Raw genomic sequence first — 14,563 nt, forward strand, 5'->3', positions numbered from 1 at the left:
TTACCTCTTAAATGTCCTTATTTCTTCTGAGAAATCCTCACTTCCTGTTCTTCTGTCTGTAACTCCACACAGGCTTTCTCCCTGGTGTGGAGTGTCATGCTCGCCCCTCCCTTGGACTACAGGAGAGTCAGGACGCCTACTAACGCACAGCTCCCTTCTCTATCTGCAATGTAGAGAGTGTCCTGACTCTCCTGTAGTCCAAGGGAGGGGCGAGCACGACACTTCACACCAGGGAGAAAGCCTTGCATTACTGTGTGGAGTTACAGACAGAAGAACAGGAAGTGAGGATTTCTCTGAAGAAATAAGGACATTTAAAAACAAAATGGAAGGATGAGGTAAGTGAAGGAGGACTGCACTAAGGTAAAGGAAGCTATTTAGGAACAACATTTTTTTTTTTTACCTTTACAATCCCTTAAAACCTATCAAAGTCACCTTACCAATACTACATTAAAGCATGGAATACACTGTAAAGGGATATACTGAAACAGTAGAGGCCAGTAACGGCAAAAGTTCCTCACCGGAAGCGACAGCATATCATGGAAGATTGCGTTTTGGATGCAGTTCTCAGAAAAACTGAATCATGTCCACACAGGTATTTCCCTACTAAATATGCTACTGCAAACACTTACCGATTTTTGGTCCAGGACTTTCACTGCTGCAGACTTTTTCTGCGGAACTTTATTGGACCGCTCAATCAAAGGAGACCTTTTAAAGAGAATACACACACCCCATTATAAATTTCATTTAGAAATGCCTTCTTTCCATATACGTGTATTTGTGTTTTTTAACCAGTTAAGGACCGCCGCACGAATAAATATGTCGGCAGAAGCGCGCGGCTGGGCATATGGACGTACAGGTACATCCCCTTTAAAAAGCCTAGGCATGGGTCGCAAACGTGCACCGCCGCGCTCACGACCCCGGTCCTGTTCTCAGTGACCCGATTGCCGCCGGTGTCCTGCGATCGGGTCACAGAGCTGAAGAACGGGGAGAGGCAAGTGCAAACAAACCTCTCCCCGGGCTTCCTAGTGAGCTCGTCACTGATTGTCTGTTCCCCGTCATAGGGAACGACGATCAGTGACGTCACACGCCCACCTACAGTAAAAAACACACATTAGGGAACACTTAACCCCTTTAGAGCCCTCTAAAGGTTAACCTCTTCACTGCCAGTGTCATTTTCACAGTAATCCATGCATTTTTATAGCACTGTTTGCTGTAAAAATGACAATGGCCCCAAAATAGTGTCGGAAAAAAAAAAAAAAAAAAAAAAAAACGCTGATTGCCGCCATTACTAGTAAAAAATAAATCATCACTAAAAATGACAGAAAACTATACCCTATTTTGGCATGAGAGGCGCTTTTCAGCTGCTTTACAGGCGCTAATTTTTGCACTAAAAACGCCTGAAAACTGCCTGACTGTGAAAGAGGTCTAACTCTTCTAAACTGTACATGACACATAGCCTTTTATGGAGTTGAGTTTAGGAGCTTTGGCCAAAAAAATAAAAAAAACCTTGAGAGGCGCTTGTCAGGTATAACACATCCACTACTATGGGGGACGATTTACTAAAATGGAAGAGTGCAAAATTTAGAGCAGCTCTACAGAGAAACCAATCAGTTTAATTGAACAAGCTGAAGTTCAAAGCCAATTGGCTACCATGCACAGCCGCATCCTGCAGTTTTAGTAAATCAACCCCTAGATGTTCCACAAAAGTATTATTCATGAGATAGTTTGCATTTCTCAGCCTCCTTGACCTGCCACACCTCACTTCCATTTGTTTGGAACATGCAGTGCAATTAATTGCGGTCCTCTGCATATATGTAAGGCACTTTGAGTTAGGAATACATATTTAAAAAGGCATACGTCTACTGTATGATTCACCACTTCCCACCCAACCTATTGTAATAATGTGACCAGTTGGGTGCTCCGTTATCTTGGTTGGACCTCGTATGACTTGCTCCCACTCGCGCACACCCTAGGGGCCGCTCAGCGGTGTGATTGGTGACACACTTTGTTTACTGGACATAGTGGAACACAGATCATTATATTTGGCTGCTGTGTGTGGCCCTGTTACCAATCACATGTCACTTATAAACAAAACAGACATTGTGTACTACTGTGATCTCCAATTGATCACAGTGATCACGTGGTACAGGGACCATCACAGTGGACCAGTACCATGTAATACAGTAGCTGTGGCCAATCACAGCCATTACAATTGCCATTCACAGAGAAAAAGTAATTTCTTATACTGTGATCATTACTGTAATAAGTAATCAGAAAAAAAAAAAAACCCACACACCCCTGATCAGTGTCACTACTACAGAGAGCACCACAAATCACAATCTACCAAGTTGATTGCTTATAATGGAGCAAGTGATGTCACAAACATAATTGCTTGCCTGGGCACAGCATATAGGAGATGGACTTAGAAATGCTGGTCATTGAACTTGGGTTTCCTAAAATACTGTACAGTACAAGACTACTTACCGGATCTCATTCGGTTTCTCAGTCTTCTTGGATTTCAGAGTAGCCATTTTTCTAGGTATGCTAACCTCTGGAAGTTTTTTCATTGGCTCTAGTTTAGAAAAACAAGACAAATATTAATCTGACAGCCTTTCAGTCCTAAAACAAGTAGAATTTCATAAAAAAAAAAATTTTTTTTTTTTAAAAGGATGTGTTTGTTTTTCTAAATTGTTATCGCGGTCAAATTAACTTTAGTTTTTAATCAGTGATAAGGAAAATTTTAAACCTAGGTAACATGCAGCTGTGTTCATGGATAGAGATTATATATATATATATATATATATATATATATATATATATATATATATATATATATATATATATATATATATATATATATATATATATATATATATATATATATTTTTATTTATTTGGGTTGTCGCGATACCACTTTTTTGAGACCAAGTACTCGCCGATACTTTTTTTTTTTTTAATGTCACGTGACAGTATTTTTTTTTTTTTACACTATTTTTATTTTTTACTATTTTTATTTTTTAGGGGGGGGGGGTGTAGTGTCAGTGTGTCTTTTTTTTATTTTTATTTACATTTTAAAAAAATTAATTATTTATTGCAAATTATTATTTTTTCATTCAGCCCGGTTGGGGGGGGGGGGGGTCTTTGGTGAGATATCAGGGGTCTTAACAGACCTCTGATATCTCCCCTTTGAGACAGAGAAAGGGAGTAAGGACAGTCCCTTTCTCAGCTGCACTGAAAATGAATGGAGAGAAGACAGAGGCTCCTATCCATTCATAAACTGAAACATTGTAAACACAGGTTACAATGTTTCAGTTATATGAATAAACAGAGTCAGTGATCACTGACTCTGTTCATTCGGAAAAGGTAGGAGCTGGGTTCGGCGGCTCCTACCGCCGCTCTCCATCCCGGACAGAGGGGGTGGAGAAGGAGGACATGGAGAGCGACACCACAGAGGGGGGAAGCAGCGGCACGGAGGGTGACAGCAGCGGCACGGAGGGAGGACATGGGGCATGGAGGGGGAGCGCAGAGCCAAGGAGGATAGCAGCGGTACAGAAGGGGGGACACAGAGCATGGTGGGGGAGAGCAGAACCCAGGAGGATAGCAGTGGCATGGAGGGGGGACATGGAGCGTGGAGGGGGAGAGCAGAACGGATGGGGGAACTGGAGGAGGATACAGGGAAAGTCAGGTATCGGGTGAAGTATCGGAGCATTTTCCCTGAGTACAAGTACTCGGGGAAATGCTTAGTATCGGTACAACCCTAATTATATGTATGTATGGACTCTAAGCTGGCCATACTTTATACAATTTTATCGTTTTTATTTTCTCTAGATTTACCTACAACTATGTAGTGCAAGGGCCTGATTGCATACAAATTGAAAGTGTTTAGAGTTTGACTTCAAATTATATGCTTTTGGTAAATCTAAATGAAAATTGTATAATGAATGGCCATCCTAAGCTGCAGTACTGATAAGCAAGACACTGAAAAGATAATAGCAACCACATAATTGCGCTGGAATTTTTGTTGGGTGTTCAATCGCCGGTGTGAATGTAGCCTTAGAGAAAGTCAGGAGCACACATTGCCACATTTGTGAATACACAAGCAGAAAAAAACGCTTGATGTGTCCAAACTCTGCGCACATTTAGCGCTTGAGCATTAAAGCAGAACTTTACCCACAACAACATCCTAAAAATAGGAACATTAATAATTACGCTACCAAAATTAGTGTGTGCTGGAAATTGTTTCTAGCATTGTGCCATCTCTTCTTGCCGGAGGCCGCCATTTTTCTGAAGCCCAGAGCAGCAGTAAATCATACAGCAGAACTAAACTCATTGAATTAAATGTTTAAAAACAAAAAAAAGTTACATTCCTGGCATTGCCAACTATCACATTTGCTTGTGTCCTCAACCAAACTGTCAAACCATCAAATGTCTGGTGTCATAGCTGATCACATATGCAGCAGGGTGGCAGTTGCAGATCAAACAGAAGCAGCTTCCTTGGCTGTATAGGATAGGAGGGTTTAATTCTGCTTTTTAATGTTTCACATAGATAGACCTGCAAAAGAGGCCTGTATGAAGTGATCTAGCACAGTGTTTCTTAACTCCAGTCCTCAAGGCGCCCCAACAGGTCATGTTTTCAGGCTTTCCAATTTTTTTGCACAGGTGATTTGATCAGTTTCACTGCCTTTAAATTACCACAGCCATTTCAACTGAGGGAAATCCTAAAAACATGACCTGTTGGTGCGCCTTGAGGACTGGAGTTGAGAAACACTGATCTAGCAGGAGGACTTAAAGGGGTTGTAAGAGTAAAAAAAAAAAAAAAAAAAAAACACACACACAACACACACATAAACATGTCATACTTCCCTTCACTGAGCAGTTCATCTTGCACGGAGTGGCCCCGATCTTCGTCTTCTGGGGTCCCTTGGCAACTCTCTCAGCTCCTCCCCACAAGAGCCACCCCCCTTCTGGGAAGCGCTCTCCCAAGGGGGTTAGCTTGCGGACGCGCTCCCGTGTAATACAGTCGGCGGCCATAGCCAAGTGTATCACTCAGCCCTGCCCCCGGCGCACCGCGTCATTGATTTGATTGACAGCAGCGGGAGCCAATGGCTGCCCTGCTATCAATCTCCAATGAAGAGCCACCTCAAGCTGGAGGAAACCATTGCGCCCCCAGATTTTCGTGGTTCAGGTAAGTAAAATGGGGGGGGGGGGTTTACTCCCTTTGCCGCCTCAAGGCCGGGTCCTTCAATGCCACCCCCGCCTGCACAGTACAGGGGAGACATTATCCGCCAGGGGACTTTTTCGGCAGGACACTGGGAAGCAGGGGGGATGCTGCTGCTGAAAATGACATTGAGAACTGGGGGGGGGGGGGTGTTGCTGCCAAAAAGGACATTGAACATTGGGGGGGTGCTGCTGCCGAAAATTACACTGAAAACCATCTCACCTCCTCTTCCCTCTGTTTTCTCTCCTCTCACATCCGTGAAATGACAGGGGGGGGAAATTAAAGTGTCCTCTCCTCTCAGCTGCAGTGCCGCCCCGAGGCCTGGCCTTGTTTGGAATCCGGCCCTGGGCCCCCCTGAGAGTGCAAGGTGTTTTTTCACCTTAATGCATAGGATGCTTTACAACAGATTCAAGGCAGTGCGATGCCCAAAAGGGGAAGCTCTGCTGGTTCGCACCTGTTTTTGCAGCGAGTACCCTCTCTCACTTCCTGGTAAGATCGTTGTGACAGGCACGCTCCCCATGTCTTCTGAGACACACACATGTCCCAGAAGACAGCAGAACCATTCAGAAAGCATAGTGTGACTCGCACATGTGCAGTAGGGAACGGACTGTGAAACCTGAAGGCTTCGCTGCCGGTTTCCCTTAGTAAAGATACCGGCGCCTGGACCTGCAGCCAATTGAAGCGGCTCGGTGCCAACATTGCTGGATCCCTGGACAGGTAAGTTTTCTTATATTAAAAGGAGTTGGAAAGTCTCATGGTTTTTCACCTTAATGCATTCTATGTTTCCGGGTCCTCATTGGATAAATTGACAGCAGCGGAAGCCATTGGTTCCAATGACGTGGGAGCCGAGGGGGGGGGCCTCAAGTCCTGCTGTCTGTGTCAATTAACGCAGCAGCAGGATTCAGGAGCATGCCCACACGAGTGCCCCCATGGTGGCACTGGATGAAGAGGAGCCAGGAGCGCCACCGGATGAACCCAGAAAAGGAGGATCTGAAAAAAATGGAGGATCCCCCAGGGTGGGGCTTTTTAGGCAACAGTAGTACAAGTAGTCATGGTAGATACAAAATATATAATAGTTTAATAATAACAGGACAGTATCAAACAATGTTCAGTAAACGTATATAGTACAAAGGTTTAAAAACAACACATTAATGGGGTGTATTGGAAAAAAGGTGAAGAGTCCACAATATAAATACTGGGCCCAACGCGTTTCGGGTTTCCTTCTTCAGGGACCGAAGTATGTGTGGAGTCAGAAAGTGTAACAGACAACTTTTCTAGAAAACAAATAAATGACAATGTGTTGAAAATAATAACATACAGATGAAAAACATTAAACTGGTACAGATAAGAAAAAATCATACCACCCGAGAAGTTTCAACGGCTCAGCACACCCCTTAAAAGGACATCGCAATCGGGACGCATGGCAAGCCTCAGATGGTAAGGAGAGGAGTGAGGACTGGCATCCAATATCAATCACAGCGTAGCAAGACCTTTGGCCCACCTTGACCCCTCCCACCTTACTCCTCCCCCTCTCCTATTTAAAAGCCAAGCAGTCCCACAATGTCAGACATTGCTGGATGGCTGCAGCAGCTGTACACACTCTACACTGCTTGTGTTTTCTTCCCATGTAAGTACTTTGTCCCTTCATGTTTCCCACCCTGACCCCCATACTATTGCTTTACATGCCATTTCCTATACTCTGTACATCTCTAAACTGGGATTTATTTCTTTCATTTATTTTTTAGCTTCCGATCCCTCTACTGACCTCTCTGGCCACTTTTTGTCATTACAGGTATGTCTCTAGCCTCATATATAAAATCTTGGTTCAGCTTTCTTTTTTGCGATCCTTTTTTGCGTTCTTTTTCGTTTTTGTTGCCTGCGGCACCGTTGATATTATCCTGTCCTCTTATTTATATTTTGGACAGGTAAAAATATATATATATACACAATCAATAAACTTTTACGCTGTGACACTTCGGGCCAAAGGTCTTGCTACGCTGTGATTGATATTAGATGCCAGTCCTCACTCCTCTCCTTACCATCTGAGGCTTGCCATGCGTCCCGATTGCGATGTCCTTTTAAGGGGTGTGCTGAGCCGTTGAAACTTCTCGGGTGGTATGATTTTTTCTTATCTGTACCAGTTTAATGTTTTTCATCTGTATGTTATTATTTTCAACACATTGTCATTTATTTGTTTTCTAGAAAAGTTGTCTGTTACACTTTCTGACTCCACACATACTTCGGTCCCTGAAGAAGGAAACCCGAAACGCGTTGGGCCCAGTATTTATATTGTGGACTCTTCACCTTTTTTCCAATACACCCCATTAATGTGTTGTTTTTAAACCTTTGTACTATATACGTTTACTGAACATTGTTTGATACCGTCCTGTTATTATTAAACTATTATATATTTTGTATCTACCATGACTACTTGTACTACTGTTGCCTAAAAAGCCCCACCCTGGGGGATCCTCCATTTTTTTCTGTTCATCAGGGGTGTCGGCAACTATTTGAGACCAAACCATAATAGATGTTCTATTCATAGAAAAGGAGGATCTGGGCCACTCTGTGAAAAACCCTTGCACAGAGGAGGTAAGCATGACATGTTTGTTCTATATATATATAAAAAAAAAAAAAAATCAAAAAACAAACGAAAACAAAAACCAAACAAAAACAAAAACCAAACAAAAACAAAACAAGTCTTTGCAATCAAGGTCAGCAGCTACATTTTATTTATTTTTTGGCCAGCTTGGAGCGCTTTAATTTTTCTGAAGTTCCACTTTAATTATTTCAGTGGCCGGAATACATCATTATTGATGCGCCTAAATGTGGCAAAGCCCCTGTTCACATTGGAGCGACAGTTCAAATCGCATGACAAGTCGCAGCCTATTGCCGGTGATCTGCCGTGCTGGTTCCAGGTATCGTGGAAGTTCCAGCGCATGCGCAAACTGATGCCCTGAGATGGTTCCAGCTATCGGGAAAGTTCCTTCAAGGACTGCGCAGGTGCAAACTTGCTGACGGAAATCCCCGAACGGCGGCCGGCATCCAGGGCGACGTGGATTTCGAAGTAAGTGGCCAGTCGGCCTCAAGTCGTCGCTGCGCTCGGACGGCTCGCTTTGCTCGGCCTCCTGGCTCTTTTTTTAACATCCTCCAATCCACGGAGATGTTAAAGAATGAGCCTGGATGCCGGGCGAGGTTCGGAGATTTCCATCGGGAAGTTTGCGCCTGCGCAGTCAGTGAAGGAACTTCCCCGTTAGGGGAACATTGAGGACAAGTCACCGGCAATGGCACTGTTCAAAGCGGTGCGACACCGACTTTGCAGCGCTGCGACGATTTGCAAAAGTAGTTCCTGCACTACTTTTGGGGATTTCAGGTGTGACTTGAATAGAAATCTACACATGAAGCCGCACAGATGTCTTCCGAGTCACACCGACATGCAACTTTGAAATTGTGCGACTTCAGATGATGTCACACGATTTCCAAGTCAATGTGAACGAGAGCTAAATGTCGATTGCTTTTTCTGAAAAAACTGTGCTGCCAGGAGGAAAATGAGGAGTTAGGAAAGCGCCCTGCGTGCACAAGGCCCTAGAACCAATGGCAGTGGATACGCGACACGCGTTTTGCATGCATTCTGGGAACAGACGCGTTTCTGTGCACATCCCCGGGACACAGGAGCCTCACAGGGGAAGGTTCTCAATTCATTTGGCAAATCAGAATACTGCCCTGACCAATCAGACTTTAGCTTTTATTTGGAGGGTAAAAAAACAAGGAATAGGATTGGTCCATGTGAGCTCTGTTGTCCAGCTCCCAGGACATGTAGGGACTTGTACAGGGAAGCCTCAGATCACCCGAGTTCCTAAGCCGGGTGACATATATTAGTGATAACCTATAGAGAACCCCCCCATACACCGCCTGTGTACCCCACTCACCTGTACGCCTCAATCCCCTCCGCACTGCCGTTACAGCCACCATCTCTCCGCTCATCACACTCACTCCTCTCCTAAGACAGTTTGAAAACCGTTCCGTCTCTAGCACCGCCTTCCCCCCTGCGCGATTGGTTCCCGATTATATTTTTCTCCAATCACAACTCTCCTCCAGAAACCGAGAACCTGTGATTGGCTAAATACCATGTTATTGCCGCTTAACCAATCAGTTCAAAGTATTTGTCACGTGATAATACAGAGTTTTTTTTCTGCTGAGCCAATAAGGGCGGGTTAGCTTTGGTGGGTGTGGCCGAAACACAATTGCCTATCAGAAAGCACTGTGAAACGCATCGCGCATGCGCAGTAGGCCGAGTAATGGCTTTCTGCTAGAACACCGGTGTGTTCCGTCAGACGTTACCTAACCTGACGGGTCGCCTCTGGTGATAATGAATGACAACAGATTGGCTGAACAATTTCACCCATTATAACAGCCCCCCCCCTCCAATGGCTGCATTCCAATATAAGTTGTATGTACTGTAGAAAGGTCCCGCTGCGCTTTCTTTTGCGATCACGTGATTTTCAGGAAGGAAAGTTGGAACTTGTCACTGGTTGCTTTATCGGCCGATCATATGTTATAGCGTGTCATTGGCTGTTAAGGAAAATATGTCCCCACACAGGGAGCCATTTTGTTGACTCCTTGCCATTAGATGTCATAGGATTTTGAGCTTCAAAACAATGGCCGACGTCCTGCGTCTCGGTTCTCCTTTTTAGGAAGGGGTTTGTTTTCATCGCGGTGTATTGACTTCCTGCTGAAGTCGGAGCCTGGGTCTGGTTTCCTTGTTAGTGGCCCGGTGTCATCTGTGGGTATGGATCGCTTCTCGTGGTCCACTGGGCTGCTGGAGATTGAGGAGACACTGGTGATCCAGCAGAGAGGGGTGCGCCTGTCAGATGGGGAGGATAAGGTCAGTGCTGGCTGTCATAGAGCTTTATTTACACAGACAATGACCAGAATAAATTATTATTAATGCTCAAGCATTTTTCTGCCGGGGTGGGGAGCTGACATCACATTATAAAAAAAATTGGGAGGGGTTTTTGTTTTAAAGGGCTGTTTTTTAAAACAAATTTGGCTGTTTTGATTGGCCAGCACAGAATGATACAACTCCTATACATGCTCATGGGAGATCATTCTGTATGCGCAAAAAAGAGATTGTGAACATTGCAGAAGTTTGTGTCATTGCAGAATTTTACACACCTGTCATTGTATGTAAAGTGGAACTAAAATTCTGCGGTGACACAAACTTCTGCAATGTTCACAATCTCTTTTTTTGCGCATGCAGAATGATCTCCCATGAGCATGTATGGGAGTTGTATCATTCTGTTCTGGCCAATCAAATCACCCGAATTCCCTGCACCGCACATGACGTCATTGTCAGCAGGGGAGTTCATAGACCTCACATGATTGAGGAGGCAGAGAGTATTCACAGGCTTTAGTTCCATCCTAGGGCCCATTCACACTACAATGCACATAAAAACTCGCCTGAATTTAATTGCACTTCTGTACGTGTTTATGCGCATTTTTCAGCAAAGTTATTTTTTTTATTTTTTTTTTAAAGGCATGTTTCCTCCAACCTAAATTTTGTGGGTGATAGGTGCAGTGTGTTTGTGCGCATTTACATGCTTTTCTGTATGTCGTGGTGTGACATTTTTAAAGCTATGGTAAACTTCTGAAAAAAATAAAATAAAAAAATTCTCCTGCGAGGTAATATAATGCAGGGTTTGACAAATTTGCTTGGAATCTAGGAGCCAGCTAAAAAAGTTAGGAGCCAGAGAACGCACCCCGTCCCGATGAGCTTGTGCGCAGAAGCGAACACATACGTGAGCAGCGCCCGCATATGTAAACCGTGTTCAAACCACACATGTGAGGTATCGCCGCGATTGGTAGAGCGAGAGCAATAATTCTAGCCCTAGTCCTCCTCTGTAACTCAAAACATGCAACCTGTAGATTTTTTTAAACGTCGCCTATGAAGATTTTAAAGGGTAAAAGTTTGTCGGCATTCCACGAGCGGACGCAGTTTTGAAGCGTGACATGTTGGGTGAATTTACTCGGCGTAACATTATCTTTCATAATATTAAAAAAAAATGGGGATAACTTTACTGTTGTCTTATTTTTTTAATAAAAAAAGTGTAATTTTTTCCCCAAAAAGTGCACTTGTAAGACCGCTGCGCAAATACGGCGTGACAGAAAGTATTGCAATGATCGCCATTTTATTCTCTAATGTGTTAGGATAAAAAATATATATAATGTTTGGGGGTTCTAATTAGAGGGAAGAAGATGGCAGTGAAAATAGTGAAAAATTACATTAGAATTGCTGTTTAACTTGTAATGCTTAACTTTTAATACCAACGGCCACCACCAGATGGCGCCAGCTCACATCTGGTGGTAATAACTTGTAATACCAACGGCTCACCACCAGATGGCGCCAGCTCAAAAACATTTTTTTTTTTTTTTTGCCCACCTTCCAAGCCAAGTCGCCAGGACACCATTTCTAGTCGCCAAGGCGACTTGGCGCCCGGGATTTGTCAAGCCATGATAATGTGTACAAAAATAAATGTAATATGGATGGGACATTAAAGGCACAATAATACAAACATCAGGGGGGTAAAATACAACAAAAAAAGTTGTTTATACAATTATATTAAAAACAGGAAAAGGTTAAAAAAGCAATACATAGTCGTACCCATCAATCAAAGATCATGAATGGGGGGGAAAAAATGAAATTCTACGCGTTTAAACTTTCATAGTCTTCTTTAGCGGATTAAATATGATGGGTAAATTCAGGGAAAAAAAATAAAAATAACCAAGGAGTACAAAATATAATATCAAGAGAAAGAATTACAAATATAACATTATAGAAAAAAAGCAAAAAACACTCACGATGTTGATGGTGGGGACCGACCCAATAAAAAGACACCCCCTCAAGCAACCCCGTAGGCAAAGGGGGATTCAAAGGATAATAACCGCTATCAGAAATTGCACATAAATATCTCAGCTCAAGATAAGCGCATTTAATTGCAGTGATATAGCCCCCCTCACCTTTTTTTGGGGGGCTGATATATTACTGTACAATTTCTGCCATTGCCCCTTGAATCCCCCTTTGCCTACCAATTTGCTTGAGGGAGTCTCGGGGGGGGGGGGGGGGTCTTTTTATTGGGTTGGTCCTCCCATCAACATCATGAGTGTTCTAATGACGTATTTTTGCTTTTTTCTATTATGTTATCTTTGTAATTCTTTCTTATTCTATTATCCTGTTATTCTATTTTGTACTCCTTTTGGTAGTTTTTTTTTTTTTTTCCAGAATTTTCCTATCATATTTAATCTCCTGACAAAGACTATCTAAAGCTGAAACGCATTGGGGTTCATTTTTTTCCATTCACAATCTTTGATGGGTATTCTTCTGACCTCTGTGATCACCATGCATACAGATACAACTGTGTATTGCTTTTAAAAAACCTTTTCCTGCTTTTAATATAATTATATATTAAACTTTTTTTGTATTTTACCCATGATTTATGTCTTATGGTGCATTTATAGTCCCACCCATGTTACATTTTCTTCTTGTTACCATTCTCTAGGATCTGCCATCATATGTAGGCCATACATGACTCATCTGACATAATTTATTTTATAATGTGCCAATATTGTATCACATACTAGAACATTATAAAAGCCTTGCCTTGAAAGGAAGCCCTCCAGCGGCACAATGTCACCCCTGCAGAGGCTTCCTTCTCCACCCAGTCTTCCTTTTGGGTTCGGGGACATCCGGCCATCTAATTGGCTGACCCGCAATGATGTCACTTCCGAGCATGGGCATCACAGTCGCAGCTAGAGGTCGACCGATATATCGGCCGATATTTGGCCGTTTTGGAGAAATCGGAATCGGACGATTTTTATCCAAATTAGGCCGATATTTTACATGGCCGCTAGCGGTGCCACGGATCCAGAGCTAGGCCGAAGCCGCGGCCTCTCCTGATGCTGTGACCACGGGGGGAAATCCGCGGATCCGCCGATTGCCGCCGCGGTCACAGCATCAGGAAAGACTGCGGCTTCGGCCTAGCTCCGGAGCCGCGGCCATCTTGGTACACCCAGCAGGGCGGTCCTCCTCTCTGTTTACGCCCACAGAGGAGGAGGGGCCCGCGCTCGTGGGACACACACTGCTCTCTGGTGTCTGTAGCAGGGGGGGGGGTGTCTATATTGGAGGGAGAGGGGGTCTGTACTGAGGGGGGTGACGCCATTTGTTTTTGCACCAGTGCCAATTAGTGCCAGTTGCCCTCCAGTGCCATTTGCCAGTGGCAATACCAGCGCCACCATCCAGTGCCAATTAGTGCCACCTTCCATCCAGTGCCATCTGCCAGTGCCAATTAGTGCCACCTGCCAGTGCGATCCAGTGCCACCTACCGGTGCCAACTAAAGCCATCAGTGCCACCTGCCAATGCCAACCAGTGCTTACTATTGCCACCTGCCAGTGCCAATTAGTGCCACCTGCCAGTCAGTGCCAACCAGTGCCACTTGCCAGTGCCATCTGTCAGTGCCACCTGCCAGTGTCAATTAGTGCCAGTGCCAATAAGTGCCACCTGCCAATCAGTGCCATCTGCTAGTACCGTCTTTCAATGCCATCCAGTGCAACCTGCCAGTGCCAATAAGTGCCTTCTGCTAGTACCATCTTCCAGTGCCAATTGGTGCCATCCAGTGCCACGAGCCAGTGCCACCAAAAAAAATCGGCCAAAAAAATCGGCATCATATCGGCCATCGGTCGCCCAGATTTCTAAATATCGGCATCGGCCAGGGAAAAACCCATATCGGTCGACCTATAGTACAGCACAGAGCTCTGAAGGAACTGCATACCAAACAGCATACCGGCTACCAAACAAGCGAATATCTCAGAAAAAGTGCATGCTTAGGAGATAATTATTTTACCTACAGGTAAGCTTTATTATAACCTGTAGGTAAAAATCACAAGTTTACTACTGCTTTAAAACGTGTTGCATGAAATCACACGGCTGTGGAGCACAGAGAAAAATTTCAAGGGGAATCGGGTAGTTTTTTTTAAAATCAAAGCTGTACTTATCGTTGTAGAGAGCGATCTTCTCCGCCGCTTCCGGATATGGTCTTCGGGACTGGGCGTTCCTATTTGATTGACAGGCTTCTGACGGTCGCATCCATCGCGTCACGAGTAGCCGAAAGAAGCCGAACGTCGGTGCTGCTCTATACGGTGCCTGCGCACCGACGTTCAGCTACTTTCGGAAAATCGTGACGCGATGTATGCGACCGTCGGAAGCCTGTCAATCAAGTAGGAACGCCCAGTCCCGCAGCCCATAAGCGGCGGAGAAGATCGCTCTCTAAAACGGTAAGTACAGCTTCGAT

At 44.3% G+C, this 14,563-nt stretch overlaps 2 protein-coding genes and 1 long non-coding RNA gene across 3 annotated transcripts in view; 2 read left to right on the plus strand and 1 right to left on the minus strand.

Moving 5' to 3' along the window:
- The window catches only part of CKAP2 (cytoskeleton associated protein 2), a 30,454-nt gene extending 21,161 nt beyond the window's left edge, over nucleotides 1-9,293 (minus strand). The window contains exons 1-3 of the mRNA XM_040340342.1: nucleotides 9,148-9,293; nucleotides 2,485-2,572; nucleotides 630-705 (exon numbers count right to left, since the gene is read on the minus strand). Coding sequence (XP_040196276.1) covers nucleotides 630-705; nucleotides 2,485-2,572; nucleotides 9,148-9,202 — 219 coding nt within the window. The 5' untranslated portion in view covers nucleotides 9,203-9,293. The remainder of the gene's footprint in view (nucleotides 1-629; nucleotides 706-2,484; nucleotides 2,573-9,147) is intronic.
- On the plus strand, nucleotides 6,773-7,460 carry LOC120929113. Its single transcript, XR_005747342.1, has 4 exons — nucleotides 6,773-6,845; nucleotides 6,964-7,010; nucleotides 7,144-7,333; nucleotides 7,421-7,460. It is a non-coding gene; the product is annotated as an uncharacterized LOC120929113 (long non-coding RNA).
- Nucleotides 9,294-9,654: 361 nt separating the features above from the next.
- The window catches only part of VPS36 (vacuolar protein sorting 36 homolog), a 75,762-nt gene continuing 70,853 nt past the window's right edge, over nucleotides 9,655-14,563 (plus strand). The window contains exon 1 of the mRNA XM_040340343.1: nucleotides 9,655-10,103. Within this exon, the coding sequence (XP_040196277.1) occupies nucleotides 10,008-10,103 (96 nt within the window). The 5' untranslated portion in view covers nucleotides 9,655-10,007. The remainder of the gene's footprint in view (nucleotides 10,104-14,563) is intronic.

This window comes from Rana temporaria, chromosome 2, assembly GCF_905171775.1.
Source record: "Rana temporaria chromosome 2, aRanTem1.1, whole genome shotgun sequence".
In the NCBI taxonomy this organism is placed as follows: domain Eukaryota; kingdom Metazoa; phylum Chordata; class Amphibia; order Anura; family Ranidae; genus Rana; species Rana temporaria.